The 17,110-nt window shown below is 40.6% G+C and overlaps 1 protein-coding gene across 2 annotated transcripts in view; it reads right to left on the bottom strand.

Annotated features, from left to right (window-relative positions):
- The window catches only part of LOC134540424 (follistatin), a 208,758-nt gene that overhangs the window by 85,390 nt on the left and 106,258 nt on the right, over positions 1-17,110 (bottom strand). For both annotated transcript variants that reach the window (XM_063383163.1, XM_063383164.1), the window contains exons 3-4: positions 12,480-12,737; positions 5,130-5,354 (exon numbers count right to left, since the gene is read on the bottom strand). In XM_063383163.1, the coding sequence (XP_063239233.1) occupies positions 5,130-5,354; positions 12,480-12,737 (483 nt within the window). The remainder of the gene's footprint in view (positions 1-5,129; positions 5,355-12,479; positions 12,738-17,110) is intronic.

Here is a 17,110-nt window from a genome sequence, read left to right as displayed (position 1 = left end):
GGGTTAACTGATTTTGAACGCTAGTTTCACGACACACTCACTTCATACAGACGCCCTTTAAGATTTTCTGATTATGGTCATGCACACGCACACTTCATAGCACTTCGTGTTGTTTTTTCTCGAATTTTTTTAAGTGTTGAATATTTAAATGATTCCCGATGCCATTCCCCCCCCCCCCCCCCCCCCCAGCGGCATCACAACACGTGCGCTCTAGTTATTCGTTGCATATATTTTCTTTAATATTAATACATAAGCCCTAACTCTTCGTAATTTTGTATCTATTAATCCGCAGTAGCAGGTAATCTCCAAAAGTATTGTAAATAAATTCAGTTTATTGACTACACACGCCCATCAGACTACACACGCCCATTAAATAAATGGCAGCGTAGTAAAATTAACGCAGTTTGAAATCAGAATACGTGTTTTCAAACGATTACTATCGATAAACTATCGATATTTTATCGATACTATCGATAATTGCTGTAGATTCTCCTGAAACCACATTTTGAGTAAGGGATATCGAACTTGTATGTAAACATGCGTAAATCAAGAGTTTTTTCTCTGGTTAAACTACATGTTTACAGAAAAAAGCCTGAGAATTCATGAAAAGGAAAATCAACCGAATTTCGTGAAATTAAACGTTTCAGAATTTTTTGAAGTGTCTAAACGTCAATGAGAGCGGTATTTTCCGCTTCAATTTTGTTTGGCACAAGAAGAAATTCCAGAAATATGTTTTGATTTTCCCAGCATTTCCCGGAATTCCCTGACCGTTTAAAATTCCCAGAATTTTCCTGGTTTTCTTGTCCTGTAGCAACCATGTATGTATATATGTGTGTGTGTATACACACACATTTAAATGATGTATCCATGTTACAAAAGTCGTGGAAGTTGCAAACAAGTAACTAACTGAAGAACTGATCACGAAAGTAATGAAAAAGTCCCAAAATAAACAGTAACGGTGCTGCCAATCACGAAAACATTAATCTGCAGTAGCGTGTTGCTCATTTGCATTTTTTTTTACTCCTCGCTTCAGTCCATAGTCGCACCTTAAATATAAAAAAAGTTTACAATTCCTCTTAAACCATGTTTAAATTATCTCTGAAAAGGATTTCGATTTCCAACATAATTATCTGCACTCACTTAAAAAAAGTATGTAGATGTCTATGTATCGCATAATATTTAATTTTGCTTTTTATTTATGAAAAACGACCCTGTGGTAAAGAAAAATTGTAAAAAAATTTTAATTTGAAGGTCTTGAAAAAAAAAATCCTGATATTGGTTCAATAGGTATTTGTAGAAACTTTGATTTTTTTTTTAAACTGATTTATTTAAATTTTTTTACCCACTAATTGAAAGGGTACCATTATTCTGGCTGCAGCGTACCATAATAAGACATCGACGACTTGACTGAAACCCTGCGCCGTGTCTGGCTCATCATGCCGTCGCGAAAGGTAGGTCTTGGGCCGTGGCCCCATCCTTGGGGGAGAGGCGGGGGGGGGGGGGGGGGGAGAAAGAGAGGTTAGCTAATAGTAATTAGTGAGTGTTTGGCGCGGGGGTTAATTGAAGAGGGGAGGGGAAACTAATCATGGCCTCCAGGCGCCAAGCTCCCCGACAAACTAAATCTCCCCCCCCCCCCCCCCCAACCCATCACACCTCGCAACTTTACGAGAACCGGGGCATCGTAAAATTAATCACCACGACAGTGAAGCGTCGCGTCGCGGCTTTTCCCTTCGAAGATATTCTGTGATTTTTTTTTTCTTTTTAAATGATACTTGTTTAGGCGCGTTGAGGGCGAAACTTTAGCATGCGGACGGAAACGCAGCAAAATGCGGCGCGCATCATGCAAATGTTTTAAGCTTAACAAGTTGAAAGTCATGCGCGCATGCGCGTTTTTTTTTTTTTTTTTTTTGCTGTACCCCACGAGCCGAAGTCGTCAAGATGGCGGAACCGCGTGTGGCAACACACGTCCGTGTATATTTTGCTTTCGCGAACATCGGGGGTCGTTTTAAGCGTATTGATCGCAACTTTTAAAAAACACCTATATAATGTATTTGCCAAGAAAAATGTGTTGGAACAAACATGGCGTCAAATATATTTAACATTTTTTAAATTCTTTTTTTACATTACGAACGCTGAGCTGTCTTTAATGTAGCTGTCAAACTAAATGTTGTGTTCCAAAGCTACATTAAACAAAAACAAAAAAAAAAACCACGAGTGCGTGGCCGCTACGCGCGTTAGAGGCGAAACTTCACAGATATAGGTACGAGAAAATATAAGAACGTGGTAAGTATGCGAGTAAGCAAGTGTGAAGTAAGCATATGAAAGAGCGCAAAGTAGCAAGTGTGCTATAATAGAAACAAACTATCGAGCGCCTCACTCCTCCAAACTTTCTCCTACTCTCTGATGATGTCATCGCTTCGACTTAACATACCAGCTGTAAAGAGCGTTTGCCTATTGTAAGAAACTCTCCTAGAATTTCGAAAAACCACGAAAAACCGAAGTATACTTCCACAATTAATAAAAAGGAAGAAACATTTTAACAGCATACATCTAACTATTTTTCTTCAAGGCCAAGCGGCATTAATTTATTTACTGAAAATACAGTAACTGTGTGTTTATTTCATTAGGTAATCCTCAATTTATTGGCAGTCAATTAATGCCGAAGATGTATGAATTATAGTTTTTTATTATTTAATCATATAAACACACCCGATGGAATCAGATTTTATACTTTATTTTCACATTCATTGCTCAATTTGCGGGCGGAGCTACAGTTATAAACTATGACGGCTGAAAACAAACCAGAGGCCAATATGGTGGTCGAATAAAAGTTTATAAATTGAATAAATGTGACTTAATGCAAGAGGAATATATAGGAGGAGGATAAAATTATAATTCAAGAAGGCTGATTGGTAAGTGGAATGTAATAACAGACTAAAACGAAATAAAAAATCGCGGAGATATGTCAAATTTCGATATAATGTGGCAGCGATGATGTAATACAAGATGGCGGAGATGGCATGCTATGTGACATAGTTAATGTTACTTGTTACGCCAACATCGACATATCACAACACCCAAAACATTGCGTAAATGGTGCTCGACTACGCCTTATAATGGTCAACAACAATATAGTCGCTTAGCTAACAATACCGCCTAATCAACATTTCAGTAACTTTACAGGCGGGTCAAACAACTGCTTATTTTCAAGTACATATAGTTTATATTTAATATAATGCTATTTTTTTAATATTTTAAAACAACATTTTAAAAACCAACTTCACTCCTATTACCTCAGTTTGGAGCCACGAAGCAAGGAGAGCTTACTGCAGTGACTGACTGCTTTCTATATTTAGGCGGTTCCATTTTTGTGCGATGTTACTGTTATCTATATGATGTTTTCCGTACACATTGTATCGGTGGATGCAAACGCCCGCTAGAATGCGTTTGAACCAAAAAGTCAATTTCTTTTATATATATATATATATATATACAATACCGCCTTATATATATATATATATATATATATAAGGCGGTATTGTTTGCTAAGCGACGCGACGATATATGAACTATAATTACCGTCGTTAACAATGCATTCACTTCCATAGAGTACACAGTCCTTCAAAGCAGATTCCACAAAGCAAACCCTGCGCTTCTACCAATGTTTCTGGGTGGGCCGCAGACATTGCGCAGACCGTCTTGTCGGCTGGACAACACGAACATATATTCACATACCCCGAGTCAGACACCAGCATTATCCACGTTTGTCCACGTTTGTCCCCCCCCCCCCCCTCCTTTTCCCGATCCTCACCGGGGCTGTTAGGTTAGGTCTGTCATATACATGAAAATTAACCTAAAAATAATTGTTATTTATTCTAATTTTCGTTACAAATGTGTTTTTTTTTTCCCCCTTCCGAGCACGAATATGTTCGAGCGAGCTGCGAGCTTCGAGCTTCGGACATGTTCAGGACATGGTCGAGGTCGGTGAATGCTAGGCTTTCCATCGGCCATCACGCGGCCACGAAAGACCGCCAGACGTGAAGCCGTTTTCCCCAAACCAATTTTTGTCTGATTTAATGGCTGAGTGGGACATACCAGTATGGCGGGCATTTTTTTTTTTTTTTTTTTTTTAATATTTGTAACAGCTGTTCTATAGCCTGCTTTTACTAGCGACTGAAGTTAAGCTGTTCGGAAGTAAATTAGATCAAAATATTTCTGGTTAATATGTTTGTGTTACGTATATTAGAAAATCAAAATGAATCCTCATAATATAAATGAAATTGGCATTTTTCTCCCATTTAACCTCCAATACAGGTACAGCTGATGCATTTGTAAACAAACGGCCGCAATGTTGGTACGTGCAGTACACTGAAGTCCCCCTCGCCTAGACTCGGACCTTGTGTATTATTTCCCTATTCCGCGAGGAGACACGAGCAGGGGCGTAGCCAGAGGGGGGTTTTAGAGGTTCAACACCCCCCCCCCCCTTCTTAGCACCAAATCTTTAATTAAATTTCTTATTCATCACTCAAAAAAAATTTCATATAAATAATTAATAAAATTTTTACCATTACAATATTTAAATTTAAGTATCGAAAACTGCTAAAATAGCGCTATTTTACACCTTAAAATCCAAATTTTCCCGGGAGAGGACCCCCGGACCCCCCGCTTTAAAACGGTGGGGGGGGGGGGCCATGCTTCTTAACCCATGTGCATCCACTCACTTTAATGTTAGACATACCATGGAATCCATAAACTTTTTTATATATTACTATTATTAAAGTTATTTTCTATTTTCATTATATTTTTATTCTTTAAATAAAATTTAAAAAATAGTTTATGTTTCACGATAATATACCTTTGTTATAACAATACTAGCTACTCTGAGGGGTCATTTTCATTCTAAAGGGATTTTTTTCAATGTTTTTTCCGGGAAGATTAGCCATTTTGCGTACCGGTACGCCTATGGTGTTATCGGCCAGAAAAAAACAGCTGCGCACTAGTACGCTTGTAGATGCGAATGGGATTAACACACCCCCGATACACAAATCCTGGACGCCTACACCACTGGACGCGAGGAAGAAGGGGTGGATGGTGGGTTGCAGGGGGGGTGGGGGAAGAAGGGCTCTTACGTTTGCAGCGTCCCTTGTAGGCGACCGGGATGGCCTTGCCCTTGAGGCACGCCGCCTCGCGCAGGTGGCACGCGCTCTGGTAGGTGACTCCGTCGGCGCCGCACACGGCCTTGGAGGCGGCGGCCGGCGCGGCGCAGCGCTGCGCGCACTTGACGCAGTGCGGCGTGAGGTTCTGGTCGAGCAGGCAGTGCTTGCCCGCCTGGCAGCGGATCCTGTCGCACGAGCCTGCGACACCACAAAAGGCCCCGCGCATGACAGCTCGCCCGCGTGGCGTCGGAACTCGTCGAGTTCATGTCTAACGGCACTGAATTTCAGGCCCCTCACATCATTCTGTGGGCCCCGTTGCTAGAAGTCATGATGCCACAAACCCCCCCCCCCCCCCATACAGCGTCCAAACTCGTCAGTTCGTGTCTAACGGCACTGAATCTCAGGCCCCCCACACATCATTCTGTGGGCCCCGTTGCTAGAAGTCATGATGCCACGCCCCCCCGTACAGCGTCCAAACTCGTCAGTTCGTGTCTAATGGCACTGAATCTCAGGCCCCCCACATCATTCTGTGGGCCCCGTTGCTAGAAGTAATGATGCCACACCCCCCCCCCCCCCCGTACAGCGTCCAAACTCGTCAGTTCGTGTCTAACGGCACTGAATCTCAGGCCCCCCACACATCATTCTGTGGGCCCCGTTGCTAGAAGTCATGATGCCACGCCCCCCCGTACAGCGTCCAAACTCGTCAGTTCGTGTCTAATGGCACTGAATCTCAGGCCCCCCACATCATTCTGTGGGCCCCGTTGCTAGAAGTCATGATGCCACACCCCCCCGTACAGCGTCCAAACTCGTCAGTTCGTGTCTAATGGCACTGAATCTCAGGCCCCCCACATCATTCTGTGGGCCCCGTTGCTAGAAGTCATGATGCCACACCCCCCCGTACAGCGTCCAAACTGTCAGTTCGTGTCTAACGGCACTGAATCTCAGGCCCCCCACACATCATTCTGTGGGCCCCGTTGCTAGAAGTCATGATGCCACTCCCCCCCCCCCCCTCCCCCCCCTAAATTTATTTTTAAATTGTTTTTTTTTCCTTTATGTACATTGTTTTAGTTATATATATATTTTTTTTTTAACCTTTCCACAATTATTTTTTAAAACACGTTAAAAACTAGTTTTAAGTCAGTGTTTCGATTGTCAACGTAAATTCATTTTGAATGATGGCAAATGAATGAGTGTAAGTGTTCTGCACTGTCAACATGGTAGTCACGTCAATTGGTGGCGGTTTTGTTACTCAGAGTTGTGGATTCAGACACGTTCTGTACGCACAGCGTATTACGGATAATATTACTCTGGTGTAATATTTCATCGGTAACTAAATTTAGGCTTTACTGTTTAATTATTCTCTATGATTTATTTAAAAAATTGACTACTTTTTTGTTTTAAGTTTTTTTTCCTTTCCTTCGCAGGACCCCTAGACCCATGGGCCCCGTTGCCATAGCAACGGTAGCACCGGCCATGTGGGGGCCCTGCTTAAACTCGTCCAATCGTACTGGGACCCGTTTATCATCGAATAAGCTCATCTAGCAGCACAGAAACTTATTTAATCTGAATTTAAAATCGTCTTATAGCAAGGGAAATATTTGCTGTTAGTGAAAAATGTGATACAGCTCTCGCACACGCGACTCGAACTCCTGTGTTTTATACTCTGGGGGGTTATGTTTGTATGGAAAATTTTGTCAGATACAACGATTGTGGGCACGTTTTATTTTTTAAATTTGTTCATACTGTTTACAATATTTGAATAAACGTATATTCTTTATAACATATTGTTAATATTTGTACTATTTAACTCTCATATCTCTTCTGTGCCCATTATTGTGTGTATTTTTCATAAATAATCATGTGGTCAATTTAGGGCCCAAAATAGTGAATTGGATATGGTTCGAGCGCTGTCCAAGGTAACCTATATGCGTTTGCTAAGGGTAGCTAAAATTCTTTCTTCGAAACTGTACCCAACTATCCATCAAGGAGTCTTATATTTTTCATTAATCTTTACGTCTGTGCAAGATTTTTCTTTCCACACTAACAGAAGAACCACATCATAATACATCATCCACGAATAATATAATCACTGGGGAGAGTAACTACTATGATTTTGTTTTTATCGTTAAATTTGAGCACCAGTGAATTAGTGAAACATGTGAATTCACTTAGGATTGCGTTTATCTTACGTAACTGATCAAATTTAAAGTATTGACTACAATTTTTATATTTTATCGCTGCCGTAAACAAGCATATTTTTTGTAATCAAGTTAGTGTCTCAGAAAGTTATGATTTAATTCAGGTCGGCTGCACTGGGTGCTTTTCTCTTCCAAATTAAGTTTACATGCCTACACAAGGCGGATAGTTGAGCAACTACTTAATATGTGCTTTCCTATTTCCTTAACTTTCAAGATGCTGGTAAGTAATTTGCATCAGCACTTAAATCTGAAGTTATGAAAATGCCTTTGTAACAACGTAATAGATAATAATTACATATTTAGCACTCTAATTTTCATATTTTTGAGATTAAAAGTTCCGGCAGCATTTAATCGAATTCAGAAAATTACAAAGCTGATATTCTGCATATATTATGGAAATCGCGCGTTTATTAGTGGCAACCAAGTATAACTTTTTAAAACCGCCTGATTATAAATTTTGACCATATCCCTTGATATTCTGTAGGCATACTCTGAAAATTGTAGAAGGAACAAACCAGCTTTTGCATGAAATTCTCTCTTTGTGTATCATATATATGTACATAGTTACATCAATTTCGCTGAATCTTGCTGTAATTGGCTATGGATAAACTCACGAATCCACTAAATAAAACTAGAGAATCCCTATGAATAAGATTCTTGTCATGCCAGTGATTGATCTCTGCAGGAAATATCATGACAATAATCGAGAAGGGTGAGCACAAGGATAATTATGGCGCAGCTAGGAGATATATCAAATGCACGGCGGAGCGCCGCTAGATATTTATGTTTGAGATATTTGAATTGGCATTTTTTTAAACCGTTTCGTACCATGGTCACACGAGTTTATCAAGGAACCAACACAAACCTCAACCACAGTTCTCACAACGTTAATATTATTTTTTTTTTTTTAATATTTCATTCGCAATTTCTAGATGGGAATATCATTCTTATCAACACTTTTGGCCACGTCTCTTAATGACACGGCCGCTTCTGAGATGTTTTATCGCCAGGAGTGCCAAAGTAAGAGACGCAAGGACATGTCAAGAGTTGTGTAAGCCCTTGCACCCCCCCCCCCTCTTCCCCCCCCCCCCCGCCACACCACCATCACCCTACATCCCGCTCACGAACTACAGTGGCGTCTTGTCGCCACGTCGTGTATTCCCGGACCAGAGGGTAAAGACAGAGGCGCCGCCGAGTCGCGCCAGCCAACTTTCCGGGCGGGAATAAATCACCTGCGTATGGTTGCGAGGGATGAGCTCCGGCAAGAAGGGACGTATTTAGGACGGCGGGGAAATTTCGTGGTGGGGGGGGGGGGAGTGTTGATGAAGCACCCATAAACCCCTTTTCCCTCTCTTCGGGGTGACGGCCGACACAACAAGTTAGGTACATGCAGCAGTAGTTGGCAACAGGGACGAGGCATCAGGTTCCTCATGATGACAACAGTTTTTTTTTTATTTCCAATGCGTAAAGATGATGAGAAAAAAAGAACTTCGGAGAGAATCATGGCATGCAATTCGACAGCATGGCCTTCACTAAGAGTCTTTAATACGAAGAGTTGAAAACTCCTAGGACACAGACAGTTTCACTGTCCAAATCGCATATAAACAGTGAGTAAAATTCCGGAAATAACTGTTACTACTCAACAGTCACACCGAATTATTTCGTTTGCATAACCTATACTGATATTGTTCACAACTAGCGTGTCTCCAACGAACTATTTATTGCCCCTGTAAAGTGGTAATAAAGTTTGGTTACGAAATATTCTGCGTTCTTACCAAGGTGTGGAATGTGGCCAAAGACTTCGTGTGCTTGGAGAACTCGGAGCGACTGTACATAATACACTATGATGTAAATTACCACCACTAAGTAACTAAATGTTATTTCAACAACTAAATGCTTTCTAAATGCGTGCAAACCATTGTAAAAAAAAATTCTACCTAAAACCTACATGACATCATTCAAAGTGCTAAGTAAACTGAAACTCTTAACACAGTATAAAAGTCAGTTTTGGTTGTACTAAGTCATTTCATATGCAACCACATGCAACTAAGTAGTAATAAAAAGGGCCACGATGCTATTATCTAGCACGTCCATTCTCCTTTTTGTTACAGGGCCATGACACCTCTAGTTATATTACTCATGCTTCATTGTCATATAGTTTTCATGCTTTGGTACTATCTTTATATTTCTACTTTCATCAATACATTATTATACTAACAAACTACTTACAAGTTACATTTTGAAATCATTGAGTGCTAAGGAAGAACCAAATTAGTTGGAAAACAGTTTCAACTTTTACAAGGAAGAAAAGAGAAAACTACACATTGCAGTTAGTATCATAATTTCTGTTGAACATTTTCATGTTTGCTGAAATCAGACCAACACCATTCAAGTTCTGCATACACAGTTTATACGTTTTTTTTTTAAACTTTTCCATGTAATTCTAGTTAATGTTGCAAACCAAGAAAGTGTTGTTTCATGCAACCAATCTTTGTCATTCATAAAATGAGACCGCTCCCATGCAAGGACTCAGATAACGTCACAATTCCTGCATGCTTGGGTCGCGGAACCAACTAACAGTCGTGTGCTACAAGGTCGTCGTCAGCCGGCTGTGGGCAGCCAATACCGACTCTACTGTCACCTCGTGAGTTTCTCCAGCACTGCGAAACGTCCATTTGGCCACTCCTGGTTTCGTTCCACAACCTTGGCGCAAGAATTTGTGATCCGCCCGAAGTTAGCTCGGTTCCGCTAAAAGACTGCGAAACTTAAAATATTACCATCCTTTTACTACTCACCGCAAACTTAATAACGAGAAGAAATAATCTGTTCATGTAATGTCGGTTGTGTTGTTTTTCGTGAGGGGCCAAGGTCGTCCCTGGAAGTATACCTACTTTGCGTTACAAATCGCTATGAACTCGTGTGAAAGAAAATCAATACCTTGATTGCGGACAATATGCGTAGTAAACTTTCTCGTAATTTTGAACCATCGAGGATAACAAGCGGGTAGATGGATTTTCGACTTGCGATGGTAATCACTCTTGAAACTGCATGCACCATCAACGCGACCCAAGATCACACAGGACGGCCACGAAGAAGAAAAGAGTTTCCGATCGAAGAACAAAAAACATTGGGTCATTTTTGGATGGTGTATATTTTGCTCTCCAGCATCCTGGTCCCCTTAATATATTTGATACACAAGAAGCGTTGAAGGAGGGGGGGGGGGGGAGACTGGTGATATCTGTAACTGGGTCGGAAAACTGCATTATCGTTATGGTGAGAGTGGAAAAGAACACCTAAGTACAAAAACCGACGAATAACATCTTCTAATCACACTGCTAAGTTCTAAAATAAGGTTATCTCAAAACATTTCACTCAAACCAAACCAAGTTAATGATATTTAACCTAGTTGACAAAAATACTCTGATATTAAAATGCTGAAAACTGGCTGAATCTTACAAATTATTCGATTTTAAACGTATACATATGATTAAAAAAAAATTTTTAATCAGGCTGTTTTGATTCACTATGCGTTGACTCATTCTTCACCGAATAGCAACACAGTTACTAAGTTTCCAGGCAAAAACGTTTAATGGACGAAATCCCTTATTTTATGTGAATTCCATTCAAGCGATCTTATTCTATATTATGCCAAACATAAGAACTTTAGGAAAAATAAAGTTTAAAACAGCATTTTAAGATATTATTAATAAGTAATTTCTTCACTTAGGGAAACTTATTATTTATACCTTTGTTTGCTTACAGAACTGACGGCTTTGGTGTTTACGAAAGTATTCCTTACGCTACTTTACAAGTAACACCTGTTAAGAGTTCTGAACATTCACTTAATCCCAGAAAAAATAAATTGAAATAATTGGTTTTCAAGTACCTGTAATCGAAGAGTTTCTCGCCTGGATGTAAAGTACCTGTAAATTTGCACGTTCGGTTTCACAACGTAAGGTTCACAGCTCAAGGTAATTGATTCACGTGTGTGAAGATGATGTTCCTTGTAAAGGTTTGTGCTTCCTAGGGAAATGGGGGAAAAAACAATTGGGAGGAGCGAAGGGGGAGAATCACTGTGGCCCTTACCTCCCCAAGTCAGCCTGCTCAAACGAGGTGATCCTAGTTCGAATCTTAGCGGGACTGAACCTTGTTTTTTTCGCATCGTGGGAAACATTAGAGAATTTTTTTAGTCTGTAAAAGTTCCTTATCACGTATACAAGTTAATCCCATGATCCTGTATACATTAATCATGTTGTGTATAATGCTTGCGTTTTAATATAGTACGTCGAAAGATCCTGGACATAGCAAAAATCTCACAATACAAACATGTTATGTCAGGTCTTGTGAGGTTTTTTTTTTTTTTGTATTCAAATAACGATCACAGTTTATTTTTCAACACAAGTTTTGGTTGAGTCCAAGCAAGCATCCCGTACCACATGGATCCGTGATAAGCAACTATTACCTCGCACACCAACCACCTTGACATTGAACCATACAAACAGACTCACGATTATTTCGCGGATTCATAGCGTAGATAAAATAGACTTTAAGCACATTCACACCTGCCTTCACGCTGATTGGCCTACAGTGCTTTTGTTACGCCCTTGGCGAGCCTGAGCCAGTTATGAACAAGGAGAAGTGATTAATGAATAGAGACCCGGAAAATTCGCGGGTTCAATGACCTCCAGGATAGACTCCAATATCCTCTACGCACTCGGGCAAATGCCAACTGTTCATTTGGCTGCTTACTTGTGAGACGTCTCGACTGGGTGGCCTGTGATTCGACACTTCTATGAGCGAGGGTCTCTAATTGGCCTTTCAGTCCTCCAGATTAACAGTGAGCCAATGACAGAAGCAGCACTAAGGTATAAATAATTATTTGAATTTTAGCATGACACGAAATGAACCCGCGAATTTTCCGGGTCTCTATTAATGAATCACGTTCGATACACCCATGAGCACTTCTAAAAAGGGCTTGATCGCGCATAAAGCTTGGAGTGAAATGAATCCGCAAGATAATCGTGGATCCGTCCTAGAAACACGAGAGTGTGTGTGTTTGTTTGTGGGGTGCCGGGGGGAGGGGGGGTGGCGGTGAAGAAGAAGAAGGGAATTGAAGTGTACTCACTCTGACAGCGGCCGTAGTACGCGACGGCGAGGGTGCTGCTGCGGTTGCGGCACGCGTGCTTGCGCAGGCGGCACGCGCTCGCGTAGTCGCGTCCGTCCGTGCCGCAGACGGGCGACCTCTGCCGCCTCCGGCCGCCCCCGCCGCCGCCGCCACCGCCGCCGCCGCTGCCGCGGCAGCTGGGCGAGCACACGCACTTGGGCCGGCCCTTGCGCACCACGCACTTCTTCCCTTCGCCGCAGTGCACGCCCGCGCACGACTCTGCTCCCGGCGCGCGCGAACACACACACACACACAGTCACGCACGAGGGGGAGAGAGAGAGAGAGATACAAAGGGAGAGGGGGGTGAGAACCGAAAGAAGCCATTCTGGTTTCAAACTATTTTCATGCCACAACAATTCTCATAAGGATAGCAGGCTTTCTAGGGCTTGTGGGTTCTGGCCGCGTCGAAGGCGAAAATTTCACCGACGTTTCGGTAGACACTGCTTTCGTCATCTTAAGGATAGCCGGTTACCTTCTGAGTCTTTTGCAAGTTCTCCTGCCTTTAAATACTCTCGCCTGATTGGCCGACAAGAAAAAAAAATTATGCCACTGATTTACCGGCGGCCCCAAACCAATCGCAGAGGAACCCAGGTACAAGTGGCCAAACCAACCAGCCAACCAGAATAATGGAAGGCTCTGATTGGCCTATAAAATGCAGCCAATCGGGAAAAAAAATTCCCCTCTCAGGCGAGAGAATTTAAATTCAGGATAATTTACAGGAATCTTGGAAGGTAACTGCTATCCTGAAGATGGCGGCCGCAATGTCGTCCGAAACGTTGGTGAAACTTTGCCTTCGATGCGGCAAGAACCCACAAGACAAACTTCATGACAAATTTAATTAGTTTTTTTTTTTGTATTGGAAATCTCGTTTCGTTCGGCCCCGTGTCACATTATGCGGTTGTCACATTCCATTCGGTGATTGCTTCAACATCTCTTGTTTGGATGTTCGATTTTGATAGATTTACTTAGTGCGTTCTTTACAGACTTGCATTGTCCACTCTAAGAAAAGAGGCCGAAAGAACACTGAGCAAATAAAAAAAACGTGGCATAAATACATGTGTAACACCAGCCGTAAAGAATATTTACATTAAATACCTTAGTCAATAGCGACTGGCTGCTACAAACAGTTTCTCCTGTGAAGACACTGGCGTTTAATATTATTATATTTTTTATAATGACTTCAAGTCTAGTAATACCTACTATCACTCTGCTTTAACGTAGGCAAATTTTTCCATATTCACCGATGAAAGATTGTTATGACATGAAAACAGTCGGTTCTATCATTTTCCCCTTAACCATGGAGGCCATAGCTGTGCGCTAAGATAAGGGTTTACATGCAAGCATATATTTTACGCGCCAAATCCAAAAAATTTCACGACACCGCTTTCAAAAGAAAATCGCTTTGTGCTTCTCACTGAGAAAAAAAACATGGCTACAAGAGAAAAAGCAAAAATAATATACGTTGTAGGTGTTATGTTTCTGGATGATTTTACAGTGCTTAAATCTATAAAACGTATAAACATATATTTATGGTATTTTTTTTTGCAAAAAGACAAAAAATATAAAACAATTATTAATATTGAATTATTTACAGTGCTTAAATGTTTAAAACTTAAAAGTATGTATCTTGAGTAACTTTTTTATATTCGCTTTTACTGTTGTAGTCACGCACATTAAATTTTTTTTTGTTTGAAAGCGATACTATGAATAATGGCAGAATCACGCAAAATAACATTTAACATGTAAAATCCTATCCCGGTGTACGGCTGAGAGTACAGTTACACAGAGTTAACCACTGTTTTACCTGTAGACGTTTTAAGAAGTTATTTTTTTTAACTTAAAAAAAATACATCCATTGAATTTTTTTCCTCCCGCATAAAACTATCCGTCACAATCCCATTTTCTTTAGCGGCCTACCCAAAAATTAAGAATTAAATCGATTACAGAATTTAATTTTTTCGAGTTAAAAAAAATTGAACGTTGTCGCAGTTCATTAATCCATCCATTCCTGCCATAGTTTCTATTTATTGCAGTTAATTTTGAGAAATTTGTCAATTTTTTTTCTTCGAGAAATTTAAATTATGCCAGGAAGTGACCAGCAGTATTGAATGTTATTCTGTAAAATTTTAATTATGAAGTCCATATGCTAATGTAAATAGTTCTCTTATTGGTGCAAGCAACCAAAAATTAAAAATTGTCATTTAATGGTTAATTATGTGAAAACATATGCAACTAATATTTGTTTAGTGTAATGAAAATTAAAGCTCATAAAAATGTTACAAGTAGAATCATGACCTAAACAAATATTTTAGAAATGAGTTGCTACATCAATAGAGACCCGTGCAATTCGCGGGTTCAATGACCTCCAGGATAGACTCCAATATCCTCTACACACTCGGGAAAATGCCAACTGTCCATTGGCTGCTGACTTGTGAGTCGTCTCGACTGGGTGGCCTGTGACTCGACACTTCTATGAGTGAGGGTCTCTAATTGGCCCTTAGTCCTCCAGATTAACAGTGAACCAATGACAGAAGCAACACTAAGGTATAATTATTTGAATTTTAGCATAACACGAAATGAAGCCACGAATTTCACGGGTCTCTATACATCAAACACCCTTTTATTTGTATCCATGGTTCTACAAAATTGCGTTTTGCGTGGTTAGTGACCTTCAGGCTAGACTCCTTAGTTCTCTACGTACGCGGGCAATCTCATCACCTGCTCATTGGCTGCTGATTCGTGATACCTGGCCACTGGGATACTCTCAATTTGATACTTTTCCGTTTGAGTGTTTCTCATTGGCGTAAAATGTACGCCAGTCACAAAAGCAGAAGTAATGTTAAAAGTTTTTGGATATCATCGTTAGGGGCTTTTTTTTTACGATAAAATCTGATCGTTCGTTAGACTGCAATAAGATCTGCCAGCGCTAAATATTGTTCCCTTGTAATTGGCGGCCGTCTGCAAGAGAAGCCATTGCCATATTTGGCCGGGTCATTCACGACGCGTTTGCTTGCGCGCCGGATGGCTGTGATTGATGTACCGACAGTAGACATGTAGGCTACCTGAAATTAAATCCGCCAACCACGAAACACAGACAATGCTACAAAGTTTTAACACTTGTTTGATCTAAAAATAATTTCGCGAATGTAAAATGCCTTTAGTTATCTTAATATGCAATCATTTAGAAATGTTCATTGCAAACTCCATTTAGGGCACGCCAACCAAAGTGACGCAAATGGTCAGCAATATGGCAGTACACGACAATAATGTCCGCGCTATTTTACGGGGGGAGGGAAGGGGTAGGTATCGGGCTCCGACCAATACGAGATCATCCACAATGTGGCAGTGACCAATAAGTCGCAAGGCTTGGCCACTCCGTTAGTGCTTCCGAATGCCAAGATATTTCGCGACGAAATAAAACAGTGAAATATCACTGTCCGTAGCCATCAGTATGGACCATCTAGAAAGTAGGTTTTGGAAGAATAATAGATAGCAAACTGTTAATGAATTTTAATCGCCTGTAATTAGTTATCACAGAAGCACGGGTTTTCTGACACGCTCTAGAGAACTTTGAGCCAATATCAATGTTGCAGTGATGTGGGACCAGGAGCTAGATTCTGAAATGCATAACAGTAGTATATAATAGGGGCTACGGAAACAGGGTACAGGGGGAGGAGCCAGAGGAGCTGCACGCACGAAAAATTGTCACGTTCCGGTCGCCATCTTTTATAAGCGTAACGTGACACAGCTTAACGGGACAAGTAGTACCTTAACATTTGACCCTCAAAACTTGTTAAAATTAGCCAAAAAAGGGCAAAATTTGCCCAAAACTCCTCAATATTCGCTAAAATTTCCATTTTGTTTTTGAGAAAAAAATTCCGCCAAAAAATTTCAAAAAATTTTGATAAATAAAAAATTTCTCTTTTAGAGGGAAAAATTCCAGTTTCGAAGAAAATTTCCCATTTTTAGTCCTTAAAAATCCCAGCGGCTAGAAATGTCCATATATAGGTTTAAGCATCCATGTTTACAGCCTCCGATAAGCCCCTGACGTCATCATGGATAATGACGTCACCATTGAAATTTCCGTTACGGCCGCCATCTTTAACTTTTTATTTATTATCCGATTTTAATGAAAAATTTTTAAAATTTATAAAAAATGAAATAATAAAATATTAATAAAAATATTTATAAAAACATACATTTACGACACGGAGCTCGGAGTCCTCGGTTCAAACCCGATGAGGGCAAAAAAAATTAAAAATGGCGACCGATACTTCCTCCGTGGTGGGTGCTGGTAGACTGACCCCCACCACTTATGTCATAGCATATATATCGCCAGTTAGCATGACGTCATGTCCGCCATCTTGTCCTTGTCTGCTGGAAGCCATCATCATTGTAACGTCTGCTAGAGTGCGCTGACAGCATGTTAGTTTAATTCTTACCCGCTAGAGTGCAGTAATCATTTATTATTATTGCTAGAGATGCGGGAAAAAGTTCAAAATTCATTAAATAAATTGGCAATAAATATAAAGATTGATTATATCGACTAAGGTCCTCGGTTCGATACCCGATCGATGCAATAATGTTTAATT

Source organism: Bacillus rossius, chromosome 16, assembly GCF_032445375.1.
Source record: "Bacillus rossius redtenbacheri isolate Brsri chromosome 16, Brsri_v3, whole genome shotgun sequence".
In the NCBI taxonomy this organism is placed as follows: Eukaryota; Metazoa; Arthropoda; class Insecta; order Phasmatodea; family Bacillidae; genus Bacillus; species Bacillus rossius.
Note: the sequence above shows the minus strand (reverse complement) of the source record. Positions and strands in the feature narration are given on the sequence as shown.